General features: G+C 40.8%; 1 protein-coding gene across 1 annotated transcript; it reads left to right on the top strand.

Annotated features, from left to right (window-relative positions):
- Positions 1–2,478: 2,478 nt before the first annotated feature.
- Suv3 (Suv3 helicase) lies at positions 2,479–4,984 on the top strand. Its single transcript, XM_065227153.1, has 2 exons — positions 2,479–3,426; positions 3,492–4,984. Exons 1-2 carry the CDS (start codon positions 2,634–2,636, stop codon positions 4,949–4,951), a joined length of 2,253 nt encoding a protein of 750 aa, XP_065083225.1. The 5' UTR covers positions 2,479–2,633; the 3' UTR covers positions 4,952–4,984.
- Positions 4,985–19,769: the final 14,785 nt, after the last annotated feature.

Raw genomic sequence — 19,769 nt, 5'->3', positions numbered from 1 at the left:
TACTGCTGCTATTGCTGACCACGCCGTCCGAAGCGAAAATGAGCTGATACCAGACAGCAGCGCTACTTTATATTTTTTAGGTTAAAGCAGAATGATGTGCAACCAAGTGGTATAAAAGCTACAAAGACTCCTCCCATTATGAGTAGTTTGCTATCAAGTAGCGACACTGGCTATTTTCTTTTTGCGTACACGGCGAATGAGAACGACCCAAATTTGAGTTTAGTTCACTCATAATCGCCAAAAGTGTAGGAACTCAGCGATGAGTAAATTTGTCTCATGATTTCGTGTGGAAAACCTTAAAAATCTGCCAGAAAATGAGGAGATTGACAAAAATTTTATTCAGTCTCGGAGTAGTGCCAATAGACTGAGTGAATCCAATCTTTACTTTTCTCAAATTCGGGAATTTTTCCCTGGAAAATCCTGGAAAAATCTGGGAAAACATGAGGCAAATTTACTCATCGCTGGGTTCCTGCACTTTATTTCTTATTTCTGAGATAACTAAACTCAAATTTGGGTCGTTCTCATTCGCCGTGATAGATATCGGCGTCTGTGGTTAGCGTGATTACCTCTCACCCCAGCAGGCCTGGGTCTCAGTCGGCGCCATCGGCATGTTCTAAGGCATAACATCTCTGGGAGCTGCCTCCCTGGCGTCGGTAGAATTGGAGCTCAGTACGGAAAACAAATCTCGCGTCACTTTTCAATAGGTCCTATCTACATTGATCGATTCTCTTCATCGACACTCTCTTTCGTAAATAACTCGGCTTCACAAATCTGGATCAACAATAGAAAAGACCCATCAGCATTTGTAAACAAACCGTTCCAAAGCCCTTTACTCACAAAGCGAAGGCCACCCACACAAACCAACACCATCATCGGATAGGGGAAACTTCTACCTACAAGATGTTGGTGTTGGTTTGTGTGAGCTGCCTTCGATTTGTGAGGCTTTGGAACGGTTTGTTTACAAATGCTGATGGGCCCTATTCTATTGTTGATCCAGAAATGTTTCCTGACGTCTTCGTCGAATTAGATGCTAGATTGTTGCTTCTTCCATCGAAAATATCCGGCCGTGGCGATTCAAAGTTGATCAAGGTTGATCAAAATAATTTGTATCCCTGCTTCCAGTTTGATTACATGAGCATTTTGTGTGGTCGGTGGTTCTGAATATGGACAAACAGGCAGATGAATTCTATTCCTACTCTTTTCTGTAATAAGCTTGGTGGCCCTGAAAAGAGCCGTTTTGTTTCCAATGTTGGTGATGATTTAACCTCCGAAACCAAACAGAGTGCGTCTCTGTCACTTCAAAAACGTAGATGACATCCATGGCCGCTTACGCTTGGCGTGTTTAGTGTAGGTGACAGCATCACGGATCTCATTTTTCAGGAACACCTTCAGCACACCTCGTAAATCAAACCGGAGATACGTCAGACACCGCCACGGCGAGCCAGACGACGGATGGTGGTTATCTCGAAGAATTTGCGTTTGGTTCTGAACATGGCGATGAGTGTGTAAAGTATTACGCAATTCCATCCTCCCTATTCGCACGCGCCCGAGGATCGGAGGCGAATGCCACTTCGACTTGTTTCGTCTACTTACTACTCTCTGACGACTGTGCTGGGGAAGCAGCATATGCATGTAGGTAATTGGTGGATTTGTTAGTTAATTCAACGCTTTTGGACAATGCTGAACATTTACCAGTTTTTCAATAGTTTCTTGTTGAAAATCAACATTTGAAAGCATTTTTATCAATGCGTAGCCATATTTCTGATCGATTGGTGATAAAATTATTGAAATTGGACCAGGGGCAGCTGAGTTATTAACGTTCAAAATCTTTCTTAATTTGTTACATGTTCCATTTTCGGTTTTCACAAAGTGTACCCCCATATAGAAATCAAAGACGTAGTCCTACGTCAAAATTGTTTACCGTTAATGAGTTTACTTCTACAACAGCAATGATTCCAAGAATGATTCAGAAGTTCAACTTTAGCCAATTTTATCTGCAACCTGAATGTACCCGCTATGTTGAAGGTTTTCTTTTTTTTTTAACAAAATGGCGATCATGCAATATTCTGTCGTTACCACGGTTAGCAGTGAAATAGTAATCGTTTTGTTATCCAACCAAACAGCATTTCTGTTGCTGTTACCATATTCACAAGGTAACATATTAAATTTGAATTATTTTTAACCATGAATGTTATTAACACTACTGCATGAAATTCTATGGGGGAGCAAATTAATTAAGGTACAAACATTAAAGAATTGAAAGAAACATCGGTTGATGTTACTATGAGCTGTCATGGTATAATTAAACACATTTCAATGGCACGTGATACCATACTATTTTTATCGGTGTCAGGCTCTCGTTCCAGATCGCCCAATACGATTCGTTCGAGTGCAATGTTTCTGAAGGGCAATATTTATGACATTTTCGAAGGTCAGAGCACGTGCGGCTCAAAGCTCAAACGTAATCAAAACAAACGAGAGCACCAAGCAAATCATGCAACTGAATCGAATCGAATTTCGCGATTTTTAATCCGTCGCAATCTATCAAAAGTAGTTCAATACAGTGAAATATACCATTGTTAACATAGTGGATCATCCGTGATGAAGTTGTGCTGACTTTGATTGTAAACAAAATGATAAAATTCAGCCAACGCCTGTCGATTCGAAGCATTGCGCTCCTGAGATCGCCCCGGTTTCTTGAAGGCCGCACTATCGTTCCGATCTGGATAGCATCCCGCGGTAAGAAAGATGACAGTGGTCGTTTGTTCACTCCGGTTCCGATCCGGCCAAGTCCGGATGACATAAACGTAGGAGCAGAGCTCACCGGTGGCACGCTGGACAAAGCGGAGATGCTGAAAGTGATTCTCAAGTTCAGCAATCGGAAGGAGATAAAGTTTTTGTGCTTGGAGAACGGGATCGATTCCCACTTGCAGCAGCAAGCCTTCACGAGCTTCAGGAGGTACTGCATGGAAACGGATGCCCTGCCGGCGGATTTGCATGTGGTGTTGAGCGATATTTTGCAAGGCGCCGGGCATGTGGATGATATTTTTCCGTACTTTCTGCGGCACGTGAAGCAGATTTTCCCGCACCTGGAATGTATGGACGATTTGAAGAAGATTTCGGATTTGAGACAGCCTGCTAATTGGTATCCAAGTGCGAGGGGAATCAACAGGAAGATTATATTCCATTCGGGGCCGACCAATTCCGGCAAGACGTATCACGCCATGGAACGTTTTTTGACGGCCAAATCGGGGGTTTATTGTGGACCGTTGAAGCTGCTGGCCAGCGAAGTTTTCAACAAGAGTAATCAACGAGAAACGGCCTGCGATTTAGTAACGGGAGAGGAGAGGAAGTTTGCTGACCCAAATGGGAATTCTTCGAAGCACGTCGCTTGTACGGTGGAGATGACGTCAATTACGACGCCTTGTAAGGATGCTATTTATGGAGATGGATGATGGGGATGAGTTTTATTTTTGGCTTTGTTGTTGTAGATGAAGTCGCCGTTATTGACGAGATACAAATGCTGAAGGATGTCGGTCGAGGATGGGCATGGACTCGAGCTCTACTGGGGCTTATGGCAGAGGAAATCCACGTGTGCGGTGAACCAGGAACGTTGGATCTTCTTGAGAAGATTTGCGAAACTACTAATGAGTCGCTGGAAGTTCGAAAATACAAACGATTGACGGCTTTGCATATAGAAGATCAAGCTCTTCAGACATTGGATAATGTTCGGCCGGGAGATTGTATCGTGTGTTTCAGCAAAAACGATATTTACGCGGTTTCGAGAGAAATTGAAGCACGAGGTAGAGAAGTCGCCGTTATATATGGAGGCTTGCCGCCGGGAACGAAGTTGGCCCAAGCGGCGAAATTCAACGATCCCGACAATAGTTGCAAAGTGCTGGTGGCTACCGATGCCATCGGGATGGGTTTGAATTTGAGCATACGGAGAGTTATTTTCTACTCGATAATTAAGCCCAGCGTAAATCAAAAGGGAGAGAAGGAAATGGACACTATTTCCGTGTCTCAAGCTTTGCAGATAGCCGGTAGAGCTGGTCGGTATGGTATGCAATGGGACGAAGGCTACGTGACATCTTACAAACCGGAAGATCTTCCCACATTGAGAAACATTCTCGGACAAACGCCGGAACCGCTAACCCAAGCTGGTCTTCATCCAACGGCGGATATGATCGAATTATACGCTTATCACCTCCCGAATGCCACCCTCAGCAACTTGATGGAGATTTTCGTTTCCCTTAGTACCGTTGACGATTCCCTGTACTTTATGTGCAACACGGAAGACTTTAAGTTCCTCGCTGAAACTATCCAACATGTTCCGCTTCCGCTTCGCGCTCGGTACATATTTTGCTGTGCTCCGATAAACCGTCAAATGCCGTTCGTGTGTTCTATGTTCCTCAAGTACGCCAGACGGTACAGTAAAAACGAACCGGTAACCTTCGATTGGCTTTGCAACCAATGCGGTTGGCCATTCCAGCTGCCACGAACCATCATCGATCTAGTCCACCTGGAAGCCGTATTCGACGTGTTGGATCTGTACCTTTGGCTAAGCTATCGCTTCCCGGATTTGTTCCCCGACGAGAAACTCGTTCGCGATATCCAAAAGGAGCTGGACGACATCATCCAGCAGGGTGTGTTCCAAATAACGAAGCTACTGAAGAACTCGGAGACGGCCGTATCGACCAACACTCCGGACGAGGATTCGTTCGTGATGCGCCAGAAGCGGAGCAAGTACTACCGGGAGAATTCACCGCGAGGGAAGCTTACCGAGCGATTGCTGGCACAAGGATTACTCACTCCGGCGATGCTGCAGGAACTGAAAGCCGAGTGGGATCAACAGTCGAAGACGAGAGGCGGAATCGGTGTTAACGGTGACGATGACGACGATGATTCGCCGGGGAAAAAGAGTCGTAGGAAAACGCGGAAGATTAAATGAGGAAGGTAGCGATGTTTGGAGGTAGAATAAAAAATTAACAACTGCTAGATCGTTAGAATTGGCGTTTGTGTGTCGAAAGAAAAGCCTTAAGGAAGATGCGTGGCCGTTTGAAGAAGTGCATACCTAGGTAGAAAGGCTTCTGTAATCCAAGCCTGCTGGCGACGTTCTATTGCTAGGATTAGATCGACCGTCCACACTTACAATATCATCAGGGGACATAATCCGGTGCGTCAGTTTTATTACTTCTTTATCCATCCTGTCAATTAATCAGAACGGTTTTGAAACGAATTTAATACATAGTCTTCTCCGTTTCCTTCGGTCCATGTATTGCATGTCGCTACCCACGCTGTCTGTGGATGGGTCGTTTTCGTGAATCATTTTCACCGGGGTGTAGTTCGCCACTCTAACAACCTGTCTCCACCGTAGTCTACCGATTTTTGGGGTGTGGGCAATGGGAGCAATTTGCAGTTTACTCACCTACATGTTTCGTCTTCCATCTGCACTCTACCAACAGTATTCCCGTTAGAAAAAAAAAAACAAACGGCGTATTGGTCTGCAAGTGTAGATTAGCCACACAAGCTCCGAGTTGAACCGAGAAAGTAATCTGAATCGGAAATAAATTAAAATCACATCAAAATTACAATAAACACAATCATTTGCACCTGGTATGTTTCGAGTGCTCCCAAAATCTGCTATCAGCATGAAAATTCGGACGCAGACCCACATATCATTCAATTATTTTACTTTTCTTCCCAAGCAATTTTGTCGGAATTTAAATAAGGAAGAAGGGTCAAATCTCACCATAGATGGATAAATTAAGGTTTTTCGATTAATGGTCAATTTCTTCTGCAACAATGCTATGCAACTACTCTTGTATTTTAAATTCCCATGTGGTTTGATGTGTAATATGAAAAAGTTTGATTTAGTTAGGTTTTGGCTTGCGCGAAGGTACCTAGAACATAGAACATGTCCGGATATGACCAATGTGGGCAAATCGGTTGTAAAGTTTGCAGTTCCTATCATAATAAAAACTCATTTTGTTTTCAATAGTCTTTACATAAGTCTGATATCATATTTTGCTTTTAATATGCAGTCAAGATTTTTTAAATGAAAGCAACTTAATATGAAGTTCTGCTTTTAACGTTTTGTTTAAAATTTAATTTAAGTTCATCTTTCGTTGAGCTAACGATTATTGTTTATTTGATTTGTTTAACAAATTTTAGGTCATTCGTGACTAGTGCGGGGTGACATTTGAACTCATGTCTTTCAACGTAAGAAGCATGGATGCTAACCATTTACGCCAGGCCCGTAATTAGTTAAATATTATGAATGCAGAATCAGTAATCAAATTGATTTAATTGAAAGGAGGATTAGTTTTCCGTTTGATGAGTACCTGAGTATCTGATGGGCGACGACTCGTTGAATTAAAATCTGCGCCGAACGAAGTAACCGCCTCCATTGGTCTCGGTCCTGAGCCAATCGCTTCCAGTCGCCTTGGACGTTCAAGGACCCAATGTCCTCCTCAACTGCACAAAACCAACGCGTACGTGGCCTACCCCGAAGCCAACGTCCTCTTCCGGGTTCCCTGCTGAATATTGACTTCGCTTGACGCTCTTCCGGCATTCGTGCTACATGCCCAGCCCACTGAAGCCTGCCGTGTTTTATAAGCTTCACCACAATATTCATGCCGTTATATACTTGGTACAACTCGTGATTCATGCGACGCCGCCAGGTGCCATTTTCCTGTTTACCGCCGAGTATTGTTCGCAGTACTTGACGCTCGAAGACACCGAAAGCTCTCCGATCGGCCTCTTTCAATGCCCACGATTCGTGGCCATAAAGGGCTACCGACAAAATCAACGTCTTGTACAGCGCGAATTTCGTTTTCGTACGCAAGCTGCGGGACTTCAGCTGGCTACGCAACCCGTAGAAGCCCTGTTCGCGGTTGCAATACGCCTTTTCACCTCGCGGGTAAAATCATTATCGCACGTCACTAAAGTACCAAGATAAACAAATTCGTCCACAACTTCAAATTTTTCGCCATCTAGCACCACTCCACTACCAACACCACTATTGCTCCCATGCTTTCTACCGGCGACCATGTACTTCGTTTTGGTAGAATTTATCGTGAGACCAATCCTCGCTGTCTCTCTCTTAAAAGGCGCGAACGCCTCTTCCACTGCTCTACGGTCGATTCCGATGATGTCGATGTCGTCCGCAAAACCAAGGAGCATGTGCAACCTTGTGATGATGGTACCGTTCCTCTGCACGCCAGCTCTCCTAATCGCTCCTTCGAGGGCGATGTTGAATAGCAAGTTCGAAAGAGCATCTCCCTGCTTCAACCCATCTATGGTCACGAACGAGGCCGAAATCTCGTCTGCAACCCGTACACATGATTTCGAACCATCCAGCGTTGCACGAATCAGCCTAATTAGTTTCGTCGGAACACCGTTTTCTTGCATTATATGCCATAGCTCGTTTCTCTTTACTGAATCGTACGCTGCCTTGAAATCTATGAACAGATGATGAGTCTGCAAGTTGTATTCCCGTAACTTCTCAAGGGTTTGACGCAGGGTAAACATTTGATCCGTCGTTGATCGACCCTCACGAAAACCAGCCTGGTATTTGCCGACGAGGGAACACGTGATAATATTTTGTACGCCGAATTCAGAAGCGTGATTCCTCTGTAATTGGCGCACTCCAGTCTGTGTCCCTTTTTGTAGAGGAGACAAACGAGACCATCCAACCAACTAGCGGGCAATTCTTCCTCCTCGCATATCTTGAGCAGTATACGGTGGATCATCTGGTGCAGCTGCTCACTTCCGTGTTTGAGAAGTTCGGCCGGGAGCTCGTCCTTCCCCGCAGTCTTACTGTTTTTCAGCTCTCGTATCGCCTTTTTCACCTCTTCTAGCGTTGATGGTTCCACAGCTTGACCATCGTCGTCGATGTGTGTTCTGTTTGTAGATGCTCTCTCGTTCTCTCCGTTCAGCAACGTCTCGAAGTACTCCTTCCACCTGGCAGCCACCATCGTTTTATCTGTCAGTAGATTACCTTCACGGTCATAGCACATGGCGGGAGACGGCGCTGACCAAGTAACCAAAAGTTCTGATAAAAGGCTATTTATGGCTTAAGCACCTTGGTTGAAGGTGGTCTATAGAATTCTAAGCAGCCTCATTTTTAAGTCGTTATAAGAACTTGAAAGTTCCGGTACCATAATTGAAGAGCATTCTAAGCAGCCTCTGGCGGAGCTTGAACGGAACTTTTAGAAAATAAATTAAAAAAGGTTTTGTCCTCTACACCAATTCTATAATTTAGTTCGCACTTTTATGAAAGTTATTTCTAAAGGCAGGTATTAATGTGTATAGATTTATTAGTAATGGAGCTGTTTGAAGAATTGAACCCAGTCCTTCTGCGTGAGAGTCTCAGCACGAACCACTACGTCATCTGAAATATATTAAAGTGAGCGGGACAGCCTATTGTTGGAGTTTTCTGAGCCTGCTGACTGACTTGAGTACGAAACACAACTCCTTGATGAATTTAAATTGGTGTTTGCCCACATGGTATTCCATCACACTTATGGCGCAGTGGTTAGCAATCGTAGATCACATGCCGAATACACGGGTTCGAATCCAGGAAATTAATTTTTATTTATTTTTTGATGGAATGTTGCATAAATATAAGAATTATGATTTATTAGGGCCACTGATTATTTCATATTTACGTACATTAAATTTTGTTACAAAAAAAGATTTGTGCGGATTGCTTCATGTGGCTTGAAAGTTCTGTCGGAACTTTATTTGAACTTTATGGAACTTGAAAGTTCTGTCGGAACTTTATTTGAACTTTATGGAATTTGAAAGTTCTGTCGGAACTTTATTTGCACTTTATGGAACTTGAAAGTTCTGTCGGAACTTTATTTGAACTTCATGAAACTTGAATGTTCTGTCGGAACTTTATTTGAACTTTATACCAATCATACAAATTAAGATACCGCCGATATGTTTCCTTACAATAGTCATCCATTTTTTTAGGATTGATCGGGTCTTGGCAATTGATTACTATTAAAATATTACGAAATCTAATAATAAGCTCTTCGTCGATATCCAAAACTTTGGAAAGTAATTCAGGAGTTGAAAATGCTTTTCGACACACATTTCCTGTTGTACTGGTCCCAGCTCCGCCTGCCCTGGGTTGATCAACTTGTACTCCGAACGCTTCGTACATTTTTTGAGTAACGAGTTTTTTCCGTTCAAGATATTTGGCCTTTAAATCCTTCGTGATCTTCCACGTTTTAATTTCCATCCTATAGGAAATATGTAATAAACACTCAAAAAATCGCATCCAAGCGTGCAGTGGAGATATGCCGTAATGCAGAGCATCTTCGTTCGAATCGTATCGTGTCCTTTTGTTGCATTGACTACTTGAGATTCTTTTGGATCAAAAAGTAACACGATGCTCCTATGATCCATATTATCACAAACAATTGTTTTCAGATTTTCGATTAAACTACTGCACAATATTGTTGTTAGCACACACACGTTGTTAGCGTTAAAGCCGAAAACAAACTCATGATTTGAAAATATTGTCCTCGTCTTTTAAATGCAAGTAGGTAACATCAATAATAGTTTTACCTAAGTTTAGTGGGTAGAAATTGTAAAATGGCACTCGAACAGGTAGTGGTCTTTCTTTTTCCGTTGGTTATTATGTATTGAAAATATCAAAAGGTTATCTTGAAAACATTAGGTCGTATGAATAAAAGCGTTTACTTTACTTTCCCCGTAAGAATTTTTAGTCCAGTTGGGTAGATACGGTTTCTATATGTAATGATAATTTTCGGTCTGTTTTTACCCATTTTTAACAACAATAATAATTAAGTGTGTAACATTTTTAAGACCAAATTTGACATTTAACAGTTCCACTTTTCAACCAGTGTTTAATTTGTACGATTTTTTTGGTTAATGCTCGTATAATCGATATATGTAAATAACAAAAAAAAAACATTTAAAAAATCATTTTTACGACTTTGTGCCAAAATGACACTCATACGCAGCTATACGCAGCTGGATCCTTGTTCCACAGATAGTATGGACCCTAAACTAAAACGTAGTGGTGGTCTCTTGAGACTGCTCGGCCCTGCTCGTTAGATATAGTCCAACTTAGGCAAAAAAACATTTTTTTTTCGATAATTGCCCATTTTTAACCAATTTCAATTAACCGTGTAACCTTATCAACATGCCCATTTTAAAGTTTAGACAATTAGCTTTCCAACGGTGTATTAAATTCAATGTTTAGACCGTTATTCGCTGAGAAAATTGCATTTGTTTCAAATGCATTTTTTCTACAATTTTCAAAATTTTCCTAAGTTTGATGTCTGTGGCGCAATGAGTTTTCATCACAGAGGGCTGAAATTTTGGGCATCTAGGTTTGAACTATCTGGCTATCAAATGGTTTACAAGATACGTCATTCAAAGCAAGTCAATTTTTCGATTTTTGGCCACCACTTTCCCCATAGTGCGGTGGTGGCTGAAGTCGGTGTCAACGTGGTTCCTGCTAGAAGCTGCATGTGAAAAGGCTACCACCATGTCAACTAGATACAGTTTGGACGAATGGTGTACAGAAACAGGCAGATTGCTTCCAGAATGGACTCACTCCGAAATGAAAGCACACAAGAAATGACAACACGGTCCAGAATCTGGACGACCGCTCCAGACCATTCTAAAGGTAGCCAAGGTCCTGAAAACTCATCCCAAATCCGTTCCACCACCTCTCAGAGACGAATATGATGACGATCGGCTCTTAATTACCCCACAGGAGAAAGCAAATGGGATCGGCGAGCATGTCGCTGTTCAGGGTGCGCAATGCTTTCAAAACCTAGATGCCTCCCCTTGGGTCTTGCTTCCGGCCGATAAGATTAAATTTGCTCAGCGCTGCAATGCACCAAGAATATGAAGGCCTCCGGGTTTGACGGCATATTCAACATAAATAAACTTGAAGAGACTCAGCATGCAAGTGCAGTCTCTTTTGGCAATCTTCAACAGTTGTTTGGAGCTTCACTACTTTCCAAGCATCTGGAAGGTAGCAAAAATAATACTAACCCGCAAACCCGGTAAGGATCTAACATTGCCTTCAAGCTACAGACCAATCAGCCTCCTTTCAGCGTTGAGCAAATTGTTCGAGAAACTCATTCTCAATCCTGCCACGACCTGATGGATGGTAGAAAGAATTACCATGACCTGATGGATGGTAGATAGAATTACCATGACCTGATGGATGGTAGGTAGAATTACCTTGACCTGATGGATGGTAGATAGAATTACCATGACCTGATGGATGGTAGATAGAATTACCATGACCTCATGGATGGTAGATTGAATTACCATGAACTGATGGATGGTAGATAAAATTACCTTGACCTGATGGATGGTAGATAGAATTACCATGACCTGAAGGATGGTAGATAGAATTACCATGACCTGATGGATGGTAGATAGAGTAACCATGACCTGATGGATGGTAGAAAGAATTACCATGACCTGATGGATGGTAGAAAGAATTACCATGACCTGAAGGATGGTAGATAGAATTACCATGACCTGATGGATGGTAGATAGAGTAACCATGACCTGATGGATGGTAGAAAGAATTAGCATGACCTGATGGATGGTAGATAGAATTACCATGACCTGATAGATGGTAGATAGAATTACCATGACCTGATGGATGGTAGAAAGAATTACCATGACCTGATGGATGGTAGATAGAATTACCATGACCTGAAGGATGGTAGATAGAATTACCATGACCTGATGGATGGTAGATAGAGTAACCATGACCTGATGGATGGTAGAAAGAATTACCATGACCTGATGGATGGTAGAAAGAATTACCATGACCTGAAGGATGGTAGATAGAATTACCATGACCTGATGGATGGTAGATAGAGTAACCATGACCTGATGGATGGTAGAAAGAATTAGCATGACCTGATGGATGGTAGATAGAATTACCATGACCTGATAGATGGTAGATAGAATTACCATGACCTGATGGATGGTAGAAAGAATTACCATGAACTCATGGATGGTAGATAAAATTACCTTGACCTGATCGATGGTAGAAAGAATTACCATGACCTGATGGATGGTAGATAGAATTACCATGACCTGATGGATGGTAGATAGAATAACCATGACCTGATGGATGGTAGAAAGAATTACCATGACCTGATGGATGGTATAAAGAATTACCTTGACCTGATGGATGGTAGATAGAATTACCATGACCTGATGGATGGTAGATAGAATTACCATGACCTGATGGATGGTAGATTGAATTACCATGAACTGATGGATGGTAGATAAAATTACCTTGACCTGATGGATGGAAGATAGAATTACCATGACCTGATGGATGGTAGATAGAATAACCATGACCTGATGGATGGTAGATTGAATTACCATGAACTGATGGATGGTAGATAAAATTACCTTGACCTGATGGATGGTAGATAGAATTACCATGACCTGATGGATGGTAGATAGAGTAACCATGACCTGATGGATGGTAGAAAGAATTAGCATGACCTGATGGATGGTAGATAGAATTACCATGACCTGATAGATGGTAGATAGAATTACCATGACCTGATGGATGGTAGAAAGAATTACCATGACCTGATGGATGGTAGATAGAATTACCATGACCTGAAGGATGGTAGATAGAATTACCATGACCTGATGGATGGTAGATAGAGTAACCATGACCTGATGGATGGTAGAAAGAATTACCATGACCTGATGGATGGTAGAAAGAATTACCATGACCTGAAGGATGGTAGATAGAATTACCATGACCTGATGGATGGTAGATAGAGTAACCATGACCTGATGGATGGTAGAAAGAATTAGCATGACCTGATGGATGGTAGATAGAATTACCATGACCTGATAGATGGTAGATAGAATTACCATGACCTGATGGATGGTAGAAAGAATTACCATGACCTGATGGATGGTAGATAGAATTACCATGACCTGATGGATGGTAGATAGAATTACCATGACCTGATGGATGGTAGAAAGAATTACCATGACCTGATGGATGGTAGATAGAATTACCATGACCTGATGGATGGTAGATAGAATTACCATGACCTGATGGATGGTAGATAGAATTACCATGACCTGATGGATGGTAGATTGAATTACCATGAACTGATGGATGGTAGATAAAATTACCTTGACCTGATGGATGGTAGATAGAATTACCATGACCTGATGGATGGTAGATAGAATTACCATGACCTGATAGATGGTAGATAGAATTACCATGACCTGATGGATGGTAGAAAGAATTACCATGACCTGATGGATGGTAGATAGAATTACCATGACCTGATGGATGGTAGATAGAATTACCATGACCTGGTAATTCTGGGACGGATGGTAGATAAGAATTTCCATTACATGATGGGTGGACTGAAGAAATTTAGAAATAGTTATAATTGCCATGACTTGGTGGATGGACTGAGGAGATTTTTAAATAGTTAGAATTGTTATGACCTGATGAATGAAATATCTCTGAGATGGTAGATGAAAGTCCCCCGAGAAGGTAGATAAAATTCCCCCAAATGGGTGGATATAATGCCCCCCTTCCTCAATTAAGGAGAGTAGAAGAGGGAAAGAATGTAGTAGATAGAGTTAGTGTTGAATAAATAATGAGTAGAATCAAGTGAGCGTGAAGCGTGATTGTTCGTATGTACCGAGGGGAACGACTCTATCTACGCTGCAGGAAAAATTGTGTTGTGCTGTGGCTAGCTGCTCGCACACTGAGTAGATAGAAAGAAGATTGATGACGATTCTGAAGATTTCTTGCAAAAAGATGATGCACGATGCATGTAGATGCAAGAAATGCAAGAAGATTTTTCGAAGATTGATTCGCTATTGTGCGATTTTTTGAGCATCTAGAATTGGGATTTAGATGTGTCACCCCCCTCGGTATGTACACAGAATCTCATTGGTTAGAGAATTTTGATAGGTTAGCAGGTATAAATATGAAGTACCTAAGGTCGTTGAAGTCATTCTTGTAACGAATTTTGGAAGTGACGGACCACCAGCAGCAGCAGAAACAGCAGCAACAGAAACTGCAGCAGCAGAAACAGCAGCAGCAGCAGCAATAGAAGCAGCCGCACCCGTGGGAGCTGCATCGCTTATTCGTGTTGCCGTGGCCGAGGCTGGAAACCTCGGTCCGGTCACGACAGCCACTTCAATCCCTGTTCCATACCTGACTCTCACTCTCTCCAGTCCTGCTACTACGACAGTCTTATTTTACTTCACTTTACTTTTAACGGTTTTCAGCTTATCCAACTGCTCTCGTTTAAGTTAACTTGGCAAGTGGCGGAAGAAGTTTCCGTGCTACTCACCGTTCCCTTTCTCTGTACTTCTCGTACCCATAGAGTTGTCTACCACCGTTAGTATTAGTGAGAAGTTTCACTAATACATGCATTTTACTGGTTGAAAATAAAAAGCAAACCGCTGTCAAGTCGAACACTTTGACAGCTGATTTCGTGGTTGAATATAATAAACAAACCAATTTTACAGGGCTGCGCTAGCTAGTTTGTATAAATGAGATGTTGCGTCGAGAAGTTAATTCTCCTATTTTCTACTGAGCTCAAAGTGTTGGCCCATCACCTATTCCAGCAGTTGGTAGTATCAACAATCAATACGAAACTAACGATTTTAAATTGGCTCACCACTTTAGTAGCCTATTGGTCCCAAGCAAACGATTAACGTACCCTATTCTAGTTGAAATTCTATTACTACACTATGTTTGTTTTGATTCGCTATGAAAGTTTGACAGATAACATCAGGGGTGTGTGGATTCATGCAGAACATGCAGGGGTGAGTGAAATAGCTTGGGACTGCTTGGGACCGTTGTTCTGGTACTGAGTGAGCCAAAAATAATAATGATTTTCTTCGGGACCCAGTGGTCTTAGAGTTACCTCTATGGTAGTATACTGTGGTATTGTATAGTGTACTAAAACTAGGGGTATCTTTATTGGCAAATCAAAGTTAGCACTCGTGGAGAATAGAAGAACTATGAAAGTGATGATGGTTTCAAAATTTTGTACGGAGAGGTATACGAGTGCAATGTTAAAATGCTTTTATTTTGCAAATGGAGCATTTTATTTAAATCTGGTTGCTGCTACAGTTGTAGAAAAGCTGAAATCTATGTATACACCTAAAAATCTGAAAAGAAATTATTATTTTTATATTATATGTCTATTGAGTAGTCCTCCAGTTTTCTACTAACGTAGCACTAACCAGATTTAAATAAAATGCTCCATTTGCAAAATAAAAGCATTTTAAAATTGCACTCGTATACCTCTCCGTGGAAAATTTTTAAGCCATCATCACTTTCATAGTTCGTCTATTCTCCACGAGTGCCTACTTTGATTTGCCAATAGCAATTATAATTTGAATTTAAACGGAGTCATGCAAAATTCGATAAGTTTTTGACTCACTTATGCAGAACATTCGGAGCAAGCCTTTCGTAACAACTTTGCCATTTACGGCATAAATACAACAACAGATGTTACAAACGGTAACAAGTAAGACGTGTGCGCCGACGCATAAGGGTAATTTTTGGCGGACGTTGCCGGTGCCACGCCGAGTCGAATTTTCAGTGTCAGCGGCGGTGGCGTGGATCGACGTAAAGAAAAAGTATAGGCCAAAAAGTATAAGTGCAGGCCAACAAAGAATTTGTGCTGATTACAGGTTGGGTAAGCTAGTTTTTAGCTGAAGAAACATATTTTTGCCTTAATTAGTTCTTATTCGGCTTATAATATTTGTTGGGAGACCATTTGCTGCTTTTTCTTGGCAATCCTCCAACTAATCGAGTTATTAAAATGTAGCTGACTAGTTTAGGGTTGACACTGATCTAATTGGTCGGAGGACAGCTGACAAATTTGACCAATTCTCGCGGGTCATGGAACATTCAAATTTGATAGTTTTTCCATTCCACTCCGAAAAGAGGCCGATCCCTTTCATCCCAAGGGTGACTTTTCGGTTAAAACTTTGACGATTTTGCACCACTTCAAAATTCAAGGGTCACATTTTCCCATACTGTGTCCATGCAAAATCGACAGGCTTTCGGATTGAGTCAAGGTGGCTACCATCACTTTTTTATTATTATTCTGTTCCAACTATGCAGGGTTTCACGGTGGTGATGGTGATGGTGATGAGGATATAATATTCAGATAAGGACCACTGGATACCGTGGATTTTTGTTTTATTAGTCAATCATTCGTTCTGGTTAGAAAGATTTAGATTATACATTGTGGGTTTTTTTTTGTAGGATTTATTCACCTGTAAATTCTTTTGTTTGTTTGTTATTTGTTTGCTGTATATTTTAGGAGCTTGACATTTAGTTGAGAAAACCGTTTAGATTAGTGTCATTAAAAAAGAGTACAATCGTGTAATTTCATAGCATAGAAGATTTTTTTTTTTTATGATTTACTAGCTCCTTTTTTATTTTCTGGATTTTTCTCTATTAGCAAGTAATAAGTAGAACTATTATTTCTATAATAGGTATCATTAAAACGTGGAGGCTTTCATCATGCAATAATAACTACTAACAACACTTGGCTTATTCCTCCCCTCGCCGCACGGATAAATGGTTTCACCTTAAAGCTAGCGTGTAAAGAACTTTTCTTGCTTCATTGTTATTTTCTATTGTTTACTTCATTTTTTAATATATAGTGTATAATTGTATTATGTCATTAAGATCATTGTTTTTTTTTCTGCCTACATTTTCATTTTTCGATAAAACCGTAAAAGCTTCGTACTGCCTTCGGTGTTTCTGTTTTGCGTTTGTTTTCACACAAGCTGCAGGGATTGGTGGTGGTGGTTCGTTAGAAGTTGTTTTGAGTGGTGTGATTCTCGTCGGTATGCATATTATCGCTTTTAGTGGTGGTGGCACCTAGGGAGTCAATAATTGACCCTCTGGAACACAGACTGTTGTGATGTTTGCACCGAGATGGCGTCCCATCCGGCGGCAATCACACCACCAGGCTGCGCTAGGTGTCAAAGTTTTCAGAGTCTCCTTCAGTTGTCCATGTGTGTTGTAGAAGTGTATATGTGAGTGTTTTTGATGTCTATGAAGAGCTTCCATTTCCATTTTTTTGCCTACTCTGCTTTGCATGTGTGTGTTTTTTTTATATCAGGTCTTACTTTTCTGAATCAATCTTCTTTATTTGAGGTTATGAATTTTACTAAAGTCCTAATGTATATGCTTTGGTTTTTATTTGAAATGCTTAATGCAACGGTTTTTTTGTTTTTAATTAATTCGCAATACACACGAGTTCATTTCTGTTTGCATTAAGCCTCCGGATACTTCAAGATGCAATATATAGCTCAGCCTGTTGTGACATTTTTTTTTATCTGTTTCACTATTCTAGTCGTTGTTTTTAGTTAAGTTTTTTAATCTTTCTCATAATGCATTTTTATGGATATATTTTTTTTTAATTTTAGGCTAGGTTATAATAATTGGTTGCTAAAACTTCAGGTAAAGGGGTTTACACATTGTCGTCTCTAAGAGAGTGCCATGAAACCGGAAGCTGTGCTTAATTTAATCCAGAAGTACCATCAAGGGGGCACTTAACGCTTCACTCGATCACTAAAGTGACACTGTGGTTCTTTATCATGGTTGCAAGTGTGTTTGTGTGTGGAGGAAGAATTTTATTCGTGAAAGACATGATTTTGATGGCACAAAACAAGCCGTCATTTGACAGCCTAGTTTAAACGACAGCTACACAACAGATCAGGTGCCTAAAAAAGTACTTCTACATGCTACGTATAACGGTTCATTTGGTTGATTTCAAACAACGGAAAACAAAAAATTGTTTATCATTTAGATTAGGTTACATTGCTTTTGATTTTTGTGTTTCATCTCATTTTTTTCGCTTATCGTTAAAAGCATTTGGCATGCCTAAAAAGTGTGTCTAATTCTTACGGTTAAACTATCAGACCTTGTGGTTGTTTTTTTTTTTTTCGTCCAATGGGCTCTCGAGCCCATCGTATATATTTTTGGGGTTCTTGGAAGTGCTTCGGCACGATTTTTTCTACGCAGGTTAGATTTTGCTAGATTTGTTTTATGGTAGAAATTGAAATGTGAACAAGGACGATGCAAAACAGCAACGACGATTACAGGCTACGGTGTCTAGGCAGAAACAAGGTCGAACAATTCTTGCAGGTTCACCCAAATTCCCAACGTGGATCGTGTATCGTTCACCAGGCTGTTTTACGTTGTCGATTCATACTTGCAGAGGCTGTACAGAACATTGAAGAGCATAACATGCAAACAATGACAATATGGACATTGATAATTCTAGGAATGACGGCTATAGTTCGAAGGCGATAACACTTCCCCACATGGCATTTTAAGACGTACTGCAATGTCGAATGGGCATTCCTTGTAGATACTTACCCTAAACAAAAGTACCATGATAGAATACCTGCAATCCTGGACATATTAAAGATTCCAATCTTTTAATTTCCTGTACCAACTAGCATTACCTAGAAATTCAATTCTGAACTAAAGTGCAAATTTTCATTACAATTCTTATATAAACTCAGCGTTTTTGAGTAGGACTCATGAAGCTGGCCGGGTGTTGGAGCGCTATCAAATTGACCCAATTGAGGAGAGATTCTCTATTGGCAAATCAAAGTTGGCACTCGTGGAGAATAGAAGAACTATAACAGTGATGATGGTTTCAAAATTTTCAACGGGGAAGTATACGAATGCAATCTTAAAATGCTTTTATTTTGCAAATGGAACATTTTATTTAAATCTCGTTGCTGCTACAGTGGTAGAAAAGCTCAAATCTATGTGTACACCAAAAATCAGAAAAGAAATTAATTTTTCTGTATTATTTGTCTATTGAATAGCCCTTAAGTTTTCTACTAACATAGCATCAACCAGATTTAAATAAAATGCTCCATTTGCACAATAAAAGCATTTTAAGATTGCACTCGTATACCTCACCGTGTAAAATTTTGAAACCATCATCACTCTCATAGTTCTTCTATTCTCCACGAGTGCCAACTTTGATTTGCCAATTGAACAAGTGAAAATAGGGAGACAGTGGTGAATGCAAAAATAAGTAATAGATTTAGTAGTAGAATAGAGGGTGAAAGGATAAGTGAAACAATATGCTATCGATAGTATTTTGAAGATGGAAAATGATTCAAAGAATAATAAACAGGGAAGTTTATGGATATTTGTGGCTGGAATGTTTTTTTTTTACGAAAGGTTTCTTAGATCATCGATCATCAGCGAACAACCCCGTGGTATACGCTATGCAAGTTTGACAGATAAAATGAGAGGTTTGTGGATTTCCCTATGTTTCGAGGGGTGCATCAATTAGCTTGGGACCGAAGAGAGTACCAGAGCTGAGCCAAAAAGTTGAGCACGTTTATTCGGGACCTTCTGGCCTTATAGTTACTTTTATGGTAGAACTATCACATTCTAACTCCCGGATTAAAGCTGTTTGCAATTGTCACGTCAAGGATTATTGCAAGCAGATTTCTTCTGGAGGGCTAGATTTCAGCACTGCAAGGGGAGCTCTTTCAAAACAAACTGCTGCCAGAACATTCCAGAACCGACCGATAGGGGCGCAGCTATAACATATATGTTGTGTCCAGATTCTAACTGGACCAAGCTTTACTGTAAATGCCTCTAATAACGGTAAGCTCCAATTAAGATTACCTTTTAATACCGTCGCGTTAATTAACTCTGATGCCGACATCAAAGCAGCCGG

This window comes from Ochlerotatus camptorhynchus, unplaced genomic scaffold (assembly GCF_037179485.1).
Source record: "Ochlerotatus camptorhynchus isolate MF236.1 unplaced genomic scaffold, CSIRO-AGI_Acam_v1.1 ptg000266l, whole genome shotgun sequence".
Lineage (NCBI taxonomy): Eukaryota > Metazoa > Arthropoda > Insecta > Diptera > Culicidae > Ochlerotatus > Ochlerotatus camptorhynchus.
The sequence above is the reverse complement of the archived record's forward strand: the minus strand, read 5'-3'. Positions and strand labels throughout refer to the sequence as shown.